The 20,808-nt window shown below is 39.8% G+C and overlaps 1 protein-coding gene across 1 annotated transcript in view; it reads left to right on the top strand.

The window, feature by feature from the left end:
• Positions 1-19,171, top strand: part of dclk2a (doublecortin-like kinase 2a) — a 106,344-nt gene extending 87,173 nt beyond the window's left edge. Inside the window, exons 13-17 of the mRNA XM_055158510.1 lie at positions 1,101-1,178; positions 1,254-1,350; positions 4,201-4,296; positions 6,231-6,344; positions 18,620-19,171. Coding sequence (XP_055014485.1) covers positions 1,101-1,178; positions 1,254-1,350; positions 4,201-4,296; positions 6,231-6,344; positions 18,620-19,171 — 937 coding nt within the window. The remainder of the gene's footprint in view (positions 1-1,100; positions 1,179-1,253; positions 1,351-4,200; positions 4,297-6,230; positions 6,345-18,619) is intronic.
• Positions 19,172-20,808: the final 1,637 nt, after the last annotated feature.

The raw sequence follows: 20,808 nt of genomic DNA on the forward strand, positions 1-20,808 counted from the left end.
GTGTGTGTTTGTGTGTGTGTGTGTTTGTGTGTTGTGTTTGTGTGTGTTTGTGTGTGTGTGTGTGTTTGTGTGTTTGTGTTTGTGTGTGTTTGTGTGCGTGTCCCCTCATGTGGCAGGTCACTATAGGACAGTAGTGCAGACATCATGAGTCTATGCAGGTTGTTTTCAGGCGATATTATATTTGTTATTTTCTTTTATATTTCACGTTGGGAGAATAATTTCCAAGACACGAATGTGTTTTTACCTGTGCACTGCTGACTCTGTTCTACTGGCTCTTCGACCTCGTCCATTGTGCGACTGACGCCGCCAACGTGAACATGACGTTTACATCGCTCTTACATTTTGTGTGTATGAGTGGAATTACCAAAATAAAAAAAATGTATAAATGTGGTTTTTGTGTGTGTGTTGTTGTCCCAACAACACATAAAAACAGGTTTTATAATAAAGCAACTCACATACAGAAACAGTAAAGTTAGAGACTAAAAATGAGATTAACACGATTAAAAAACATAACGCGCTAAATATGACTGTAATTAATTAATCGCAATTAACGCGATAATTTGACACCCCTAATTTTAATACATCGCTTTTGTCTTGGCCTGTTAAATTCATGTTTGATAAATGAAATATGTTTCCTCATCACAAACGCACTGTACCTGGAGTTGTGTTTTTTATCGTTCACACTCGTTTAACACACAAACTCTGCATATTTAGACTGACTTCTTCTCTAAAAAGTAAAATATCCTGTTAAACCTTGTGACGTCATGTCGTAATGCAGTGCTCCACTATGTTTTTAAACTCCATACATTGTCACCAGAATCATTTGAATAATTTCAGCCTTGGAATTGCAAATCTCTAATGAACTAAAGGTAAAAGGTAGACAACTTAACTTGAAAACTATGACATGACATCACAAAGTGGAAGTATTTTGCGATTTGGAGATGTAGACCGACTAATAATAAAGGGCTACTCAAACAAAACACAACTCCATGTCCGGTTTTGAAGAGTAACAACATTCTAAAAGCTCACAAGAGTCAGTTTTGCGTAATATATGACCTTTAAACACATAATTTCCCCGTCGTTTGTCTTCTCTGTGACAGTTATGGTCTGAAGGTGGACGTGTGGGCGGCGGGGGTCATCACGTACATTCTCCTGTGTGGATTTCCCCCGTTCAGAAGGTGACACCTCGGCTCTTGTGTCATGTTTTATTATCATAGATCATGTTTCACTCTTGGATGCTTCTCTGTTTGTAGTGAGAGTAACCAGCAGGAGGAGCTGTTCGAGCAGATCCTTCAGGGCCGACTGGACTTCCCGAGCCCGTACTGGGACAACATCACTGACTCAGCCAAGGTTAGTCTCTTAAAGCCACACTATGGAACTTTAGACTAGAAAATGTTGGTTGTTTTTTTACTCTGAAAAAGTTTAAAAGTTTTTATATCTATAAACTCATGGAGGAGCACATATCGTAAAAGGACGCACATCAGCCTCACTATTTAGAATAGAATAGAAAGTCTTTATTGTCATTACACAGTATAAAGAAATTCAGAGCTGCTCCATCAAAGTGCAAGAATTAATAATAAATAAAACGAATGAACAGTTCTCATTAAGTATGGTGACAGCTTTGGAGAAGAAGCTGTCCCTGAGTCTGTTGGTCTTAGCTGGAATTGACCTGAAGTGTAGCCGCTGCTGGGCCTTTTTGACCAGTGCTGAGGTGTTGACTGACCAGGAGAGATCCACAGAGATGTGAATCTCAAGGAATTTCAAGGTCTCCACTCGCTCCACACTTTGGCCGTTGATGTACAGAGGGGCAGGGGGGGGGGGCTCTGTTCCACCAAAAATCCAGGATGAGTTCCTTAGTCTTGGTGATGTTCAGTGCCAAGTTGTTAGTTCCACGCCACTCACTGAGTTTCAGGACCTCGTCTCTGTAGGGCGCCTCATTCTCCTCTGTTATCAGCCCCGCCACCGTCGTATCATCAGCAAATTTGACAGTGATGTTCTCTGGGTGGGTGGGACTGCAGTCGTGAGTGTAGAGCGAGAAGAGAAGAGGGCTCAGCACACAGACCTGGGAGGAGCCGGTGCTGAGAGTGCAGATGGATGATAGGTGGTGATTTAATAGATATTTCTGCCGCTGGACTTTTTTTCTCCGCTAAAAACAAACAGCGCCACGTGATGACGTCATCAGGCTGTGGTCTGGTTCGGATGTGCGAGCGTGTGAGCGTGGGCCATAGAACCCTACACAATCATGTGATATAGTGTGAGTGGCCCTTAGATGAATATTGGGATTTAAAATGTCCAAATTATAACATAATCATCCACTGGTGTCATAGATTTTAACTGTAGAACCGACACAAGCAAAAAATACATTCCACAAGTCTATCCCTACATGTACAGTAAGTGAAATATTGTCAACATTACTGTCGTATTAAAACCTTTTTACAATATGAAAAACTTGAACCTAAAATGAGCATAATAAACAAATTAAGAAACAGTTTGTTATATTTCTGTTTTAGTGCAAAAAAAACTGATAAATGTTAATGGTTTAATAAAAGAATATAATACTTTTTGTCACTATCGCTTCCCAATCTCACAGCTGGAGCAGACCCACTCTCCCTGTACAAGTTAAGATGACTTGAATTAAGAAAGTTTAATCACGATTTGAGTAAGACTTTTTGTAGTTAAAATATGAAAATACATCTTGCTATAAACCAATGCAAAACACAACTTTGCGCTTAAAATAACAGAATTTAATGTTGCTTGAATTAAGAAAAACACACTTGTTCTGTTGGTAGATCATTTTACTTGTCAAATCAAAGTTTTTTTAATATATAAAGTAATTTTAACTTGGCTAGATGTTGCTTTCTGCAGTGTCCTCAGTAGATTACATTACAGTCTGAATTGCAGTGTTGTAACAGTTTTAATGGGCAGTTGGCTGAAGGACATAACGCTAAATTAGTGTCGCGTATTAGGACAGGCTGCACTCAGACTCGGCCAAACTGATAATTAACGGCTCGAACTGTCCGCTCCGGGCGCTGTGTGGAACAGCAGAGGTGTGAATTGAACTCGTGCTTTTCTAAAGACACGAGCACGAGAGACGAAGAGATGAAGAGACGAAGATGAAGGTTACTGATGTTAATGCAAACTCTTTTTTAATCTGGCTTTTTAAAGGGAGGATATTATGCAGAATTGATCTTTTTATGATTTCTTCCATGTTATAATCTCATCAAAAACCTGCCTAGAAGTGCTTTTAGATGTCATCCGTGCATGTTTGAGTAATGTAGAGATCTCTTCAGGGTCCTATTCAAACCCTCTAGGTCACCCTCACGACAATTCTCCATCAATATACAAAAACATGATACAAAACTGCACACAACAACCTGACAAACCGGATGCGATGTGCAGTAGTTTCATTAATGTGCTCTGACGGGGGAGTGACTTAACACAGGGAGCAAAGGGTTGGAGGTTCAAAAAAGTGAAGCGTATAAATATATTAGGGTGGTTCAATTTTTTATTTAAAAAAAAAAAGTGGAACCAAAGGCAGGGTTCCATATCTGGCGAAAATATTTGGGTAAAAATTTTATGCAAATTAATAAATATTTAGAATTGCTCAAGACACTTTTACCCTATACTATAACATCACGAACCAAATAAATTAAACGTATTTGAATAATTTGTAAATTTATTCTGCAAACACAAACTGAAACTTGCATAAAATTACTTAGAACGTCCACACAAGTTGCTTAGAAAGTCCTTAAAGTCCATAAAAAGTTACTTGAAAACACAAAATGAGTCAATTTCCAGGAAACTAGACAGCTTGAGCAACCTCTAAAACATCTCCTTTTTCTCCAAATTTCTGCCTAATTCTTCTCCACGAATTTCTGCTAAACCTCATGTTTTCGGACGCTAAAACTAATCGAGGTTATCGAGGTTATCTAAAACTTACTCTTTTAACCACGCATTGATAGACCACCCTAAAATATAAATGTTGTTTCTTAGCGAATATTGCATTTTCAAAACAATAAAACAGAGCATGGTGATTTAAATCTGTTATGTGTTGGCAGTTAATACCCCATAGAAGTAAAATAAATAAAAAAATAATAATCCACAGGTGTCATAGATTATAACTATAGAGCAAACACAGTCTACACTTAAAACAACTTCACATCATTTGATTTCCGTTGTTTTGTGTTGTTTGGTTTGCAGGAGCTGATCGGTCAGATGCTGCAGGTGAAAGCTGAGGCCCGGTACACTGCTCTGGACGTCCTGTCTCACCCCTGGGTCACCGTGTCCTGCTTTAATGTGAGTGCGAGCGTGACTCATTCTGATTCACATTAAAAGCTTCAAGAAAGCTTGAGCTCTCTGAATAGTTCGTCTCTCACACTGGAGCGGGGAGAGTGTGGAGCGAGTGTGGTGTGAATGAGTCCCGATCACTGACTAAGAGTAAAAGTATAAGTACTTCTAAGTGGATAAAAAGAACTCTTGGATCATGATATATTGATACATTCGTCTGACAAAGCAATTTGGATCAACACATATCTCCTCCTGCCTCTGTCTGCGCTGGTAAACCCAGGTCTGTCTGTGTGTCACGTAGTCCTCACAGGTAAAAGAAAAGACCATTGCGCTCTTGTACGGGCGCATGTGTAGTATATTCACTGGGATTTGTCCTTTGAAACGGCGATGCGTTCGGTGATCAGTTGATATACTCTCAGGCCCTGTCCACACTAGTTCGTATTCGAGTTGTTTTGGTTGTGGATGCAGTGTTCGTCCACACTAATCCAATTGAAAACGGCTCCAGAGATGGAACGATCCCACGAATTCATCTGAGTACAGATCTGATCCGGCGCTGTGTGGACGCCTGAAAACACTGATACACTGATGTAGATCTATGCACTGCCAAGTAATTCACCGCCAAAATGCTAAGAGGCTAGAACATATGTCCATTCATATATACGTTTTGTGCATGTGACCTGCAGACTGATAATCTCTGAAAAGTTTAACATGAACCATCTCCAACGTGACAGACACACAGAACAGAGTCATTATCAGCAGAACACCCCTCTGTCACAGAAAGAACACTCATATTCCACTGAGTCTTGTCCTTTAGTCCGACATAAGCTGAACCGCATCAGCGCACAAGGAGCGAGGTGTTTTTTTGAGCGTTCAGTTTATGCAAATTAGTCATGCAGTTTTAAGTTTTGTTTCTGTAAAACATAAACAAATGTGCTCAAAGCTGTGTGGATAAGGAAGACTTGCAGACACAGAAACGACGTGTCTGGACTAGGGATGGGCATGATTCATCGATTAATCGATAATTGATCATTAAGAATTTCATCGATTACGTTAATTTTAATCGACAAACCGAATGTAGGTTGCTGTGCGTAGCGTGACCAAACGTGGGTCCGTACATATAGCTCTCTGCACTCAGAAGGAGCGAGACGCAAACATTCGGTCAGTCTGCAGCGTACCAAAGCACAAATGCGTATTTAACGATGATTTGTACAAGAAATTCCACACTTTCCGTTGCGTTCGGGACAAGTGTGAGTCCATGTGCACAGTGTATAAAGCAGGAACATATGTCTCGGTGTCCAGTGGGAAAAAGCTTTACCAGGTGAGAGTCGCGCAATGTGGATGACGAGTCCCCACCCCCCTCCCCCCGTACGGTGTCCTGGTTTTGACAAACACAAATCTGGTCACACTAACCTGTATTCACCTGAGTCATGTCTTTTAATCCGACAGAAGTTGACCGCATCAGCGACACAAGAGCTGCAGTTTTATCTTCGCTGAGTTTATGCAAATTAGCGATGTGGTTTTAAGTTTCGTTTCTGTGAGATTTGAACAAAACTGAATTAAACACATTATAATGTCAAACGGGCTGATGTGGCTCTAGAGTCGTTACGGTTTATATGTCGTAAAGTTGAATTTATTTATGCAGATTAGTAGTGCAGATAGTAATAATAATGATGATCATTTTAATATAAAAACGTTAATGATTAATCGATAATCGATCGTTAATTCTTCCGACGATCGATTAAGAAAATTTCATCGAATGCCCATCCCTAGTCTGGACGCAGATTGTTTCCGATGCGGTGATACGTGGATTCGTTTCAGTGTGAACTTAGTCTTACATATCTCACGGTGTTTGGGGTAAATGACGTGCTGTTTGTGATTGAGACTGAGTGACATGTGTGAGAACGACTTAAGACTAACGCAGTGTTGTGTTTTATCGTGTGCAGGAGGACGCTGTGGGCGAGAACAACATGAAGATGGAGGTGTCAGGTAAACTGAAGACTCACTTTAACCCAGCGCCAAAGCACAACCCCACCACGGCCGGAGTCTCCGTCATCATGGTGAGAACACACACAAATATAACACAAATATAACACAAATATAACAGAAATATAACAGTTAAGTACCTTAATTCTAGAAGTTGCCGTAAGCGCCGCTATCGTCGTTGGGGTTGTATTATTTTGTCTGGGGCCGATCTTCACAGTAAATAAGTTCATTACGGACGATAAAGCTGTTTTAAATCCTCCACGTAATCAGTGCAGTGAGACTTGTTGGTGCACATGAACAGTGAACATTTTACACAAATGAAACAAATTACCGTATTTTTCAGATAAGTTGCACTTTTTTCACGGTTTGGGTGTTTCCTGCGACTTATATTCTGATGTGACACATATTAAAATTCTCAGACTGACAGCCGCGATAGGCTCTAGGCTCATGTATCAGTTTTCTGCGCATGTCTCCTGCAGAAAAAGCCTCTGTCCTGCTGCAAGTAGTGAAATATGCAGCAGAAAACGATAATCGAGCAGCAGAAAGAAAGTTTGGAGTGAATCTGAATAATTGTTAATCCGTTACGTTAACATATTAACGCCTGTTCAGCCAGTTGTTCTTTATTCTATTGTTATTAGGCCTACTATAACTTGACTTCCAAGATGAAACGTCCCCCAAAAAGTGCCACTTATAGTATATATGATTTTTTCTTCTTCATTATGCATTTTTTGGTTGGTTTGACTTGTACCCTGGAGCGACTTATAGTCCGAAAAATATGGTAATTTTTATGTTTAAGATTCATATTATATCTCCATTTAACCAGAAGTGCCACTACAAAAAAGCACAGTTTAGGAGCGTTTAGAGACAAAAGTGACGGGTGAAATAAAGTAGATCACACCTTTGTTTAGAGAGTACTGAAGCATTACTGTGGGTTAGTACAATCAGCTAAACCTATTGTACTTTTACACAGGTCACTGGACTTTCACACATATTATATATAGAGTAGAATGCATATCCAGAATGTGTTTGGTGAGTTTTGGCAGGGTCGGATCGGCAATTTGTACATTCTGGTTAAGTCCAGAACGGCTGTTTGACCGTCCGACTGTGTGGCTCATTTTCCTCACTTTTTTTGGGTCCTCAATTTTTTTTGCGGGACAATTTTTTTTTTTTGTCCCAGTCTGAGTTTAGCTGAGGACTTAAATAAAAACCAGCAGGGGACACGAGGAGCTCAGCTGCAGGTGCACAGTGGAGTGATGCAGTTTAAACAGATTCAAAATAGTCGCTGCATGTTGGAGGGAATGAGCCTGGTGAAAGGATTTTAAAAACATGGATGAGCACTTTATTTATCTATTTATATATATATTTTATTAGTATTATTTATATTTCTTTTTCAGTTGATTCAAATTATTGGTTCATTAATTTTTTTTATATTATCATTATTATTACTATTTATTTTTCTTTTTATGTACTTTACATTGATATTGATTTTATGTGAGGAAAAAAAATAAATAGAGAAGACATTGCATAAAAAAAATAATTAAAAAAAACAACACATTTATCTTTAGTTTATTTCCCAGTAAAATTTATTTTGTCATTTTATTTAAAAAGGTGAAAAGTTAAAGCAGGGGTGTCAAACTCAAATTCACAGAGCCCAAAATTAAAAACTCGGACTAAGTCGTAGGCCAAACTAAATATTTATTGAAAAAATTTCAACAACATCTGCATGTTTTCTTCTTTCAAGATATGTAATGTTAAATCTATTCTTATTCCAGTAAATGTTTAATAATAGTTTTGCTGAAACACTGAATCCAGAACAAACAGAATATAAAATAATAACAACATTTTAAATAAATAATGTTTTTTTATATTATCTGTAGTCGGTGGGCTGCTCTAATACAGATTTAAGATGATCTCGCGGGCCAAATATAATTATATTGCGGGCCAAATTTGGCCCCCAGGCCTGAATTTGACATGTCTGTGTTAAAGTAACAATCACAAAATTAAATGAAAATACCTCGTGTCTCGCTATGGATTTAAAAATCTAGATATTGTTACTGACCACAGCAGCATCAGATCAAAAAATCTATATTAGCCCAATCCTGGATTACCACCCAATGACATCACAAGAGGCAACCAAGTGTTTTGAGCTCTGGAAAATGGGACGGACTAAATATGTAGGATTAATCAACAAAAACACGACACAGTAATAGGAGCTTTAAAGATGAATTGAACTTTTCTGGTGGACGGTCCGTCAAATGCTTTACTCTGTGGAGATGTTATTTCTTTGACTGAAATGTTTCACAGTATGGCATTAAACCTTTCTATCTTCATGGAGACCAAACCAGACCAAGTTACAGGTCAGATCTGTGGAGAGGCGACGCCGCTCACAGTCAGAATGTTGATTTTCTTGGTATTTTTCAGCTATAAATCCACCTGTAATTGAATAAATGTGAAGCAGAGTAAAGTTTAATGTCATACTGTTGAACATTCCAGACAGAGCAATGACATCTCCATGGAAACAAGCAGAGACGGACCCCAAATAACATAAACGCAGCTTGTAAACTCATGTCGTCTTCATGCGACAGCTCAGTGAAAAGTTGGAGTAGATTGTGGATGTCTGGTCCTTTTCCAGTGTACAGTATCTGACCCTAATACATCCACTCAAACTGGGCCAAGAAAATCTGACCTCCACCGAGTCACTCCAGATGACAGGACCAGCGCGCCGGATTAGTGATTCAGACGAGAAACTGGGGCTGTGTAACATGGTTTTCAATTTTCGTAACGTTTGTGTAATAAATAGTAAAGCTAGTGTAGTTCGGTAGCATAAAGTGGAGCATAAACATTCATTTTCAAGGCTAAACTGAAAGAATGCACTTGTTCACTTTGGCCTTTGACACAGTTTGAGTTGTTAACATTTTATTAGATTGATACGGAAGCCATGAGCGGCAAGCAAAAAAAAAAAAACCCTGTCATTTGGGCTCCATTTTCTAAGTAGTGTTGTTTAGGGTTAGTTTTTTTTCACCAGCAATTTCCCAAAAAAAAACAACCCAAAAAACAAATTTAAACTAATATATTGGGAAACGCTTAGGCTTTGGAGTGCTTGATTTTAGATTTTTTTTTTTTTTTTCATCAGCCACATCAACAGTAGGGAAAAAAAAAGATGATGATGACGGGAAAAAAAGCACTTCGAGCCGAAATGACGTGTGACTTGTACCCTTTTTTTTTTTTTTTTTTTTTTTTTTTTTTTTTTTTGCGAGCTGATGGTGGGCGAAAAAAAGCACTTGGAGCTGAAATGACGTGTGACTTGTACCCTTTTTTTCTTTTTTTTTCTTTTTTTGCGAGCTGATGGTGGGCGAAAAAAAGCACTTGGAGCCCAAATGACGTGCCTTTTCTTTTTTCTTTTTTTTCTTTGCTTGCTGCTCAGGGCTTCCGTAGATTGTTTTTAATAGATTGAGCTTTTATTCATGTGTTGTTTTATTGTTTTTTGTTTTTGTTTTTTACTTATGTTCTGTAGCACTTTGACCAGCCTGTGTTGTTTTTAAAGTGCGTTATAAATAAAGTTGCAGTTGTATCTGTGACATTAATGCAGTTTACTCAAAAATTAAATGTGGGATTTATACACAAAGCCTAAATTGTTAAAATAGGTAAATGTTGCAGTTATGTTTAGATTTGCAGTATATTTTCAAAACCAAGATTCAGTTCAGACAGAAATATTAACTTAGTTCTTTGTGTATTTGAAATCATATTTGCAGTAGTGATATATTGGTTCCAGTATCGGCATTGGCCTGATATTCAATACCGATGTTTTCTGCACTGCCCCTTTCTCTTATTTTTTTTTATCCCAGTATTATGTAGTTTATCAGTAGAAGTATTATTTTTGATTATTTTAGAAAACAAAATTATTTTTTTGATTGTTACTTTAACTTTGTGAGCCTCATTAGGGATTTTAAAGGTTAATAAAAACATCGGTATCACCAAATATCGGTTATCAGCCACAGCAGGACAAATATCAGATATTAGTATCGGCTTAAAAAAAATAAAACATTTTAAATTAAGATTCCTAAATAACTGTAGCTGTATTTACAATTTGCCAATTCCAACCATTTCATTTCCATTTGATTTCGATTCATCTTAATTCAGATTCAATCAAATGTCTTGATTTTGTTAAACTCCAGTGTAAATGTGAAACTGTCGTCTTAATGTAAAATCCATATTTCAATAGAAACATCTCCACCCACTGACGCTGTCACTCCTCCACCCTCATCCACACAACAACACACTGCACTCTGTTCATCTCTCTCTCTCTCTATCTATCTATCTATCTCTCTGTCTCTGTCTGTCTGTGTCTATCTCTCTGTCTATCTTTTTGTCTCTCTCTGCTTCTCTCACTCTCTCTCTCTCTCTGTCTGTCTCTCTCTGTGTCTGTTTGTCTCTCTCTGTCTCTTCCTACCTGTCGTTCTCTCTCTGTCTGCTTCTCTGTTTCTCTCTCTCTCTTTGTCTGTCTCTCTGTGTCTGCTTCTTTCTCTTTCTCTATCTCTCTTTGTCTCACTCTCTCTCTGTCTGTCTCTGTCTCTCTCTCTATCTCTCTTTGTCTCACTCTCCCTCTTTGTCTCTCTGTCTGTCTCTCTCTCTGTTTTCTCTCTTTCTGTCTATCTGTCTCTCTCTCTCTTTCTCTGTATTTCTCTCTCTGTATCTGTATCTCTTTGTTCATCTCTCTCTGTCTCTCTCTCTCTGTCTCTCTCTCTCTCTCTTTCTGTCTGTCTGTCTGTCTGTCTCTCTCTGTCTCTCTCTCTGCCTGTCTCTCTCTCTATCTCTCTTTGTCTCACTCTCTCTTTGTCTCTCTGTCTGTCTCTCTCTCTCTGTTTTCTCTCTTTCTGTCTATCTGTCTCTCTCTCTCTCTTTCTCTGTATTTCTCTCTCTGTATCTGTATCTCTTTGTTCATCTCTCTCTGTCTCTCTCTCTCTATCTCTCTTTGTCTCACTCTCTCTTTGACTCTATGTGTGTCTCTCTCTCTGTTTCTCTCTCTGTGTCTGTCTGTTCTCTCTCTTTCTGTCTATCTGTCTCTCTCTCTCTCTTTCTCTGTTTGTCTCTCTCTCTGTCTCTGTATCTCTTTGTTCGTCTCTCTCTCTCTCTCTGTCTCTCTCGCTCTGTCTGTCTTTCTGTCTGTTTCTCTCTCTCTGTCTGTCTGTCTCGTCGCTCTCTCTGTCTCTCTCTCTGTCTGTTGGTCTCTCTCTCTCTCTCTCTCTCTCTCTGTCTATTTCTCTCTCTGTGTCTCTCTCTCTCTCTGTCTGTCTCTCTGTCTCTCTCTCTCTCTTTTTGTCTCTATCTCTCTGTCTGTCTCTCTCTGTCTATCTCTGTTTGTCTCTCTGTCTCTCTTTCTGTCTCTATCTCTCTGTTTCTCTCCCTCTCTCTGTCTTTCTCTCTTTGTGCTTCTCTCTCTCATCCCTCTCTCCCTCCCTCTCTATTTGTCTTTCACTCTCTGACCCTCTCTCTCTCCATCTCTACCCTCTCTTTCAGTCTCTCTCTCTCTCTCTGTCTTTTTGTTTGGGGGGTTTTGTCGTCTGTCCACTCGTTCTCTGACCGTGCCCTAAATCTCCTCTGACAGTTTGAGGTGTAAAGGCGGAGACTCCCCCTCCTCCTCCTCCTCCTCCTCTTCCTCCTCCTCCTCTCCGTCTCACCCCCTCCTCATCCCTCTCTCCACTCCTCCACCTCCATCCGTCCGTCCATCCATCCGCCCGCCCCGGGACCGCAGGGACCACCCGGAGCTCAGAGTCGTGCTGGTACACTGTCAAGCTTCCTTCCTCCCCCTCCTTTTCCCCCTCCTTCTTCTATTCCTCTTCTTCCTCCTCCTCCTTTTCCTCCTCTTCCTCCTCCTCCTCCTCTTCCTCTTCTTTTCTCTCTGGTTTTGGCTCATTATTTAGCGTTTGTGTCGGAGCTGCAGCTGCACTAACACAGAAAACATCACAGAAAAAGTGCTGCACGCTAATGCTAACACACGCTAACACGAGCTAACAAATGCTAAACAGGCTAACTGCTTTGGCAAAACGTAAACACTTGACCTGATTTTTATTTTATTTTAATTTTTTTTTGTTTTTTTTGGTGTGTAATAACAGTTGATACTTTGCAGCTGATATCAAGAACATTCTCCGGGGGTGTGACGCTAACTGTAGGCACTGTTCTGTCTAGGGTGACCAGATTTTCAAAATAAAAAACTGGGACATACGTGCAAATTGTGAAATGGGTGCGAAACTAAGGAAAATTGTTACGCAGAAATGATGAACATGATGAACGTGTGGGTCAGTATAGTCACATTTTCTTCGTGTTTTCAAGCAGCTTTTCTGTATTTTACCTTAACAAATGATAGTTTGTACTTGCCTTTGCTGCTGGTAAGTATCAAATTGGTCAAAAATAGGGACACCTGAGACATTTCTTGTATAAAACTGGGACAAATTGCAGGTTTTGTATAAATCTGATGGGACAGGGGCCGCTGGGCTCAAAACTGGGACTGTCCCGGGAAAATGGCAACGTCTGGTCACACTAGCTCTGTATTGGAGCCTAGTTCTTTCTAGTCAGATTGTGTTAAAATAAAACTCAGTTTAAAGTCTTATTTGGTTGGAGCTAGAACAGATCATCTAATTTGTTTTGTTTAAAAAATCTTTGATCACAGGCTCCTGATATTTTTTTTAAGTCCATTTTGTATTTTTAACACTTTTTGGCAGTGTTTGCATTGTGTCACCATGGTCACTACTGAACATTTCATTTCATTGAGATACACATAGAACACCCCCAGTGTGACGTCACTGCAAAATATCAATAACAACATTTTTTTGATTCTCTTTATGGTGCAAGGCCTAGCCACTGCTGCCCTGGGACGAAATTACCAAAATGTGGCTTCTTAAAAAATCTAGATTGTAACCGTCTAGTGCGTGTAATCTGTATTATTTGCCTTTCTGTATTATATTCAATACTTGACCACAGGTGGGAAGAGTACACACAAAATGTTACATCAAAATAATATTACTCAAGTAGAAGTACAAAGTTAGGGTGACCACAGTTTCTAAATTAAACTTGGAGACACCCAGGTTGGGATGGTTGTTATACATAAAATTATGAAATTATTATTATTTTTGCCTTATTTTCAAGCATATTTTTGTATTTTAGTTAAACAAATGACAATATATTATCTTCTTTACTATTCACAGGTGTCAGATTGGTCAAAAATAGAGACACCTGGGACATTTCTTGTATAAAACTGGGACAAATCACTGGTTTTGGATAAATCTGCTGGGACAGGGGACACAGGACTCAAAACTGGGACTGTCCCGAGTAAATCGAGACATCTGGACACCTTACATTAAGTAGTGGTCCAAGAAATGACTCAAATCAAAGTAACTTAAAGAACAACTTTCAGGACGCAACATCTGATTCATAATTTGTCGTTAATGTTCAAATAATTTCATATTGTCGACTTAACCCTCCTGCACCTCGAGGTAAACTTTTGTACATCTCAGCTTTTCTTTTTTGCAGAACTTTGGCGTTATTGCACCAAATAGCACCAAATTGGGCCAGTTTGTGTATCTTGTGATGTATTTTTAATCTTTGTGTTTTATTTCGACATCACATTAATTGAACGGGCTATAATCAAAATACTCAGGCCTGTGGTCCTTCGGTACATTTTTGTTCCATTCACTACCATTTATTTTTCATTGTTTGGTATTGAAAACCCTTCAAATTGTTTAGTTTGAACACAAATGTGCACTGCATAAAAAAACTGTGGTATTCTTTTTCTATTTTTGTCACAAAGGAGCACAGGTGTAACTATTTGGGTTTGTGCAAAAACTAAAAGAATGTAAAAATCAGTGTTGGCATTATTTTATGAAATCCCCAACCTCTGGTAATCCCAACACAAACAAATTAAAATGATTTGAAAAATATAAAAATAATCAGTTCTTTAAATTTTTCATGCACAAAAAATTGAGACTTTTGCTGTCAAAAATGGCATTTAAAGGGATCAAATTTCAAAATATGATATAATATTTGGTATGTATGATTAGAGCAGAAGAAGACATTGGTATAAAAACGTTGAACACAAATCTGTACTGCATAAAAATATTGTGGTATTATTTTTTCGATGTACATTTTTGTCACGAAGGAGCACAGGTGTAACTATTTTTAAAGGGGTGCACGAGGGTTAAAGCTTTTATCACTTTAGATTTACTCACAACGGGAAGAGGAACCACAACTTTTAGTCCAACTTGAGTAATATTTTTATTGAAGTAACAGTACTCTTACTTGCGGCTGAAAAAGTAACGGAGTAGTACTTACCCACCTCTGTACTTGTCTGATTTGCACCTATACTTCATAGTAGAGCTCTGCCCTCTTGTGGACAAATATATGAAGTGCAATTCCCTGAAGCGTCCAGGTTTGAGGCGACTGCGAGGGTTCTGATCACTGTTTTACTTTATTATTTAGGCCGGTGTGTGTTATTTAGGTCAGTGTGTGTTATTTTGAACGGTATTTTTCCTGAGTAAAGCTGCCTGCTGTGTGCGCCGCTTACATGAGCTGTGTCTCTGCCTCTGCTCTCCCTCCCCCTGCTCTCCCTCCTCTGACCTTAGCTCCAAGATCATGGTATGTACTAACCACTAACTGCCTTATGCTGCTGCTGCACGCTGCTCAGAGGGCAACGGAGAGACGCAGAAATTCTATGAAAATAAAAAAAGAAAAGAAAACACAAAAATTATTAAACTGATATCAACAAGTTCGACTAAAACGGGTGGACTTGTTTCGTTTTAGAAGCTGATGTTTCTCTACCAACCAGGAGGCTTCATCAGGACTTGTTTTGAGGACTAAGTGAGTGTGATGTCGGCGTTTGGCTCCAGTCAAATGAAGCTCATCGAGGCTCTATTCACGCTTGCGTCACAAACCAGGAAAACGATTTGGAAACATGCGATGATGACTTCCGGGAGGCTCTGTCCAGGTAAAAAAACAGGACAACAGAGAATCAGAACCCAGGAGAAAGGGTGTAACTATTTGTTATATGGCTGGTGTTTCTGAAAACTACAGAGGATTTTCAGACAACATGAAATCCCGGTCTATTTCAAACCTAGAAACATTATAAGACAGGAACTAGTCCACCCAAAGGACATAACACCGAGCCACAAACAAAGTCATTTGGAGAGAAGACTGCAGTGAGCGTTACTTTGGAGAAACAAAACAGACTCTTCACAAGAGGATGTACCAACACAGACGAGAGAGCAACACAGGACCTCAGTCTTCTGTACATCTCCATCTAAAAGGCTTGGGTCACTCTTTTGAGGACAGTGAAGTACAAATCTGAGTCAGAGAAAAGAATTGGTTTGAGAGGGGAGTTAAAGAAGCTATTTTTGTTATGAAATCGTGACCTCAGACAAAGAAAACAATAGGGGTATCCAGGTCAGGTCCAGAGGTGTGGAAGCTCCATTATGGCCCTGAATGATTCACTAATATGACTCCCCACTCAGTGCAATTCAATAGGCCTAACTAACAAACAGAAACTGTAAACAAGTAGGTGTGTTGGTTTCAGAGGAGTTTCAGTGTAGTTAGCTCCTCCCTGCAGACGGATACAGTGTCCAGAGGCGCCAAATTCAAGATGATTCCAAACAGCACATACATATACAGTCTTCATTTTACCCCTGATCACATTCGGTCGGCGAGCCCAGTGTCGGGAACCACACCGGAAGCTGTCATCGCGTGTTTCCAAATGTCTTTCTGCTTTGTGACGTGAGCGCGAATATAGTTTATTGAGGCAAATTTCAAGCCGAGTTCAGGAACGAGGGTGTTGTATGTTTTTTTGCGTGTCTCAGGGGACTGCAGATGGAAATTTGTCCTGAGAGCTACAGCCTCGTACAAAACATCTCTTCGATTTGTTTCTTTGATTAATGCTCCTGTACATAGTTCCGGTCAAATAAACTAAATAAACTAAACTATAAACTGAAAGCAACACGTAAGGAAAGAGGGAAGCTCATTGGTCTGTTATTAATGTTCATATCTTGATTTAAGGTTGAAATTGTGAAATAAATAAACCCTATGATCATGTAGAGCGGGTTAATACAAACATTTTAAGACAAAAATGACCTCCTGACAATAACAGTTACAGAGAAACAGGCGATGTTTTTTTTTTTTCTTCAATAGAAATTGAACTGGAGCCAGAAATGAGTCCATGCTCACTTCCTATTTGAAGCTTCGTGGTTCACAGAGAAACATCAGCTTCCAAAACGAAACAAATCCAGCTTTTTTAGTTTAACTTTTTGGTAACATCTTACTCTCAAACGTCTCAAAATTTGCATCGATTCATTATTAAACTCCAGATGTGCACTCTCCTCTGCCCCCTGGTGGAGTGCGGCGGACCATCACTCACTCCCATCGGTGTCATTGTCTTGTTTTTGTTTGTTTTTTTGTGATCATTCGTAGTAACTCACAGCTCTGGGTGAGTAGTTTTACCACTAAGTGAACTGATGTGAAATGAGCTGAACTAAAAAACAAAGTGTAACTGACAAAACGACGGTCTGATGTGACGGTTTTGATTTTGTGTGTGGAATCTGAAATGCCGTAATAAAGAAACAGCAACCAAATGTATTTATGTAGTAAAAAGTACTTGGATACTATGGATTTATATGTAAAAAGGAAGTTTAAAAGTCTTATATTACACAAAACTGACTCTTGTGAGCGTTAAGTCATGTTATAATGTTGTTACGTCCTCAAAAACAGACCTGGAGTTGTGTTTTGTTTCATTCTCACATGTTTAAGTAACTCTTTATTATTAGTAAAATCCTCTGGTCCACCTTGTGATGTCACGAAGCTGTAGTTTTAGTTTTAAGTTTACAGCTCCTTTTACGTTTTGTTCAGTAGAGATTGGGGAATTCCAGCTCTGAAATGATCCAAATGATTCTAGTGAAGGTGTGTGGAGTTTAAAAACACAGTGGAGCACTTCCTGTATTATCACATGACATCACCAGGTGGAACAGAGTGTTTTGTGCTTGGGAGAAGGCCTAAATTTTCAGGGTTTGTGCGTTAAACATGTGTGAATGAAACAAAACACAACTCCAGGTCTGTTTGTGATGAAAAAAAAACCAAAACATTATAACATGGATCAGAATATAGTGTAATATGGATTTTTTAAAGCTGCACTGTGTAACTTTTTGGCTTGGGGTCCATCACTTGCTTGTTTCTATGGATACGCCATTGCTCTGCCTGGAATGTTCCACAGTATGACATTAAACAGGGTTCCCACGATTTTCCATGACATAAAGTGAATTTTCCATGACTTTACGACACCTACATGTGCAGAATTGATCAGACTTTTAGGGCTAAATATGAAATGTGAACTCTTTTCACTCAACTTTATGGTTTGGGATTATAGTTTTTAACATTCAAAATACTGTCTATGTCAGGGGTGTCAAACTCAGATTCACAGAGGGGACAAAATTAAAAACTGGGACTAACTCTTGGGTCAGATTAAATATTAGATCTGCACGTTTTCTCTTATTTCGAGATATGTAATGTTAAACCTTTTCTTATTAAAATAAATGTTTAATAATAGTTTTGCTTAAACATTGAATCCAGAAGAAGCATAAAATAAAATAATAACAACATTTTAAATAAATAATGTCTCTATAGTCGATCTGTAACCAGCAGGCAGCTCTAAACCATATTTGATATGATCTCGTGGGCCAAATATAATTATATCGTGAGCCAAATTTAGCCCTCAGGCCTGAGTCTGACATGTTTGGTCTATGCATTTGTTGTCATCTCTTTTAAACAAAAAGTAAATCATAATAGCCTAATGAGAACTTAACAGAATGTTGTAGTTGTGTGAAAGAGATAATAAAATTCCATGACTTTTCTAGGCTTGGAAAATGACATTTTCAATATCCAGGACTTTTTCAGGATTTCCATGACCGCGGCAACTCTGACAACTCTACTTTACATTTATTCAATCAAATCAAGTGGTTTATAGCTCATAATCTCCTAGAAAAACAAACACTCTTGACTGTAAGCGCGGTCGCCTCTCCACAGATCTGACCTGTAACTTGGTCTGGTTTGGTTTTCATGAAGATAAAAATGTTTAATAATTCCATACTGTGAAACATTCCAGACAAAGCAATAACATCTCCATGGAGAAAAGCATTTGGCGAAACCTCCACGAGAAAAGTTACTCAATCCAACTTTCGGCTGTTGTCCCGTATATAAATCCTTAAATAATAATAATAATAATGATCTGTTTTCGTTATTGAGGCACTGGTGGATTCTGTTCTCTGTTCCTTTACGTGTTACTTTCTCTGCTTTGATGATGTGTCCTTGTGTTTTGTAGAACACAGCTCTAGATAAAGAGGCCTTCAAGATCAACTGCAGACCACTGTCCAAAACTCCAGCTCCCACTTCAGACGCCGAGAAACAAGAGAAACCGGAGAAACGGGAAAAACAAGAGAAACCGGAAAAAACTGAGAAACCAGAAAGACCAGAGAAACCGGAGAAACCCAACCTTCCCCCCAAACCTGGACCTCCTCTCACCATCAGCAACTCCCAAAGTGACCTCTCCACCAATCAGAGCTCTCCGTCTACCCCCGTGACCCCGCCCCTTCTGCTGTCCCCCTCCTCAGAACCGATCATCTGCCTGCCCGCGTCCCTCTCCTCCCAGACCGTAGCGCCCCCCGCGGACGACTCTCCGACCAAAGACGCGCTGTGCTCCCCCTCGCCGGTGTCTCCCGTCCAGCCGCTGGTCTTCTTCCCGCGCGCCCCGCCCTCTCCGCACCACGCCCCGCCCACGCTGTTCCCCTCGCCACCCTCCACGCCGCCCCGGTCGGACCCGCCCTCGCCCACGGGACCTCCCAAGGGCCTCCAGGAGCTGTCCGAGGCCGTGTGAGGATACGGCGGGATCGCAAATGGGATTTTCGCAGATGTTTTTGGTTAAAAGGGATGGACAAAAAAGAGACGGGTCAGCGTAGGGTGACCAGACAGACGTCCCTGTTTACCCGGGACAGTCCCAGTTTTGAGCCCTGTGTCCCTTGTCCCAGTAGATTTATCCAAAACCAGTGATTTGTCCCAGTTTTATAAAAGAAATGTCCCAAGTGTCCCTATTTTTCACCAATTTAATCCCTGTAAACAGTAAAACCAGGCATAGATTGTCTAGATTTTTTTTGTTTTAGGGTTTTATTTAGGTAAAATTACGAAAAACAGAAAGAAAATATGACTACTGACTCATGTTATCGTGAATAAGTCGTGAATGGGCCAAGTGCAGAACAACTTTCTTTAATTACGCGCTCATTTCACAATTTTATTGCTACCGACCGCGACCAAACCCGGGGGTGTCCCAGTTTTTAATCTTGAAAATCTGATCACCCTGGATTAGTGATTTTATGTCAGCTTTTGTCGTTCTGTTGATAATTTGCAGTGGCATCACACTGGGGGTGTTCTACATGTATTTCTATTAGTTGTGACACAATGCAAACATTAGCAAAGTCAGGCGAAACATTTGAAGTTTGTCAAAAATTTTAAGAAAAAATACAAAATGGATTTAAACAGCACATTTTCAGGAGCATGGATCAAAAAGAGCATTCATGGTTCTATTTAGGAGTTTGATTTTCAACAAATAAAATGAGGGGACTGAAAAACTGTTGGCTAATGCTAACTAGCTTGTGACTGTAATGTTATTTGAGAGGGACTTTTTTAAGTAGCACAAATCAGCTCATCTGTTGTAGCTCCAACCAAGTCAGTGCTGTCTGGGCAAATTGTACTAAAACAAAATTCAGATTAAGGGTGCACTCACACTAGGACTTAAGAAATGTGTCATGGCCCAATGACGTGAGCACACGGCGGTGTTTGTTTACATGTGGCACAGCAGAGCTAACGCTTTAGCAGAGAAAATAAGTCCAGCGGCAGAAATATCTATTAAATAGTGCGACAGATGTGAGTCCTCTTATGATACACTCTCCTCTGTGAGTTCATGCATATAAAAACAGCGTGGAGGAGTGAGGACAGCCGGAGACGAGACTCCAAAACTTTTGTCACCGTCTACAGTCGTTTATTGAAGATAAGCGCAAATTTGCAGTGTGTTTTGGAGCAGAGTTTATTCACTGTTTTCCTCACAGGAGTAACATCATCACACACAGAGCTCACATAGTAAAGTGGTGTGTGTGTGCGCATACATGAGCAAACGGGTCATGTTTTGGCCCACCTCCTCCAACCGGGCCAAAGTCCTGACCGTCCCATGTCTGGGCACGGTTCAGTTGTGCTCACACTGGGCAAACGTACCGCACTTCAGGGGAGATCTGTACTTGGGCACGGTTCTAAAGTCCTAGTGTGAGTGCAACTTGAATAACAGAGCTTCAGACAGAGCAGTGCGTTCAGTTAGGGTCCACTCACTGTAGGACTTTAGAACTGTGCCCAAGTACAGATCTCCCCTAAAGTGTGAGCGCAGTCGATCTGTGTCACTGCAAGGATGGGACTTTGGCCCGATCGGTGGAGGTGGGTCAAAGCACGGCACAGTTGCTCATGTAAACA

This window comes from Boleophthalmus pectinirostris, unplaced genomic scaffold (genome assembly GCF_026225935.1).
Source record: "Boleophthalmus pectinirostris isolate CB_2022bp ecotype Guang Dong unplaced genomic scaffold, ASM2622593v1 HiC_scaffold_22, whole genome shotgun sequence".
Classification (NCBI taxonomy): domain Eukaryota; kingdom Metazoa; phylum Chordata; class Actinopteri; order Gobiiformes; family Gobiidae; genus Boleophthalmus; species Boleophthalmus pectinirostris.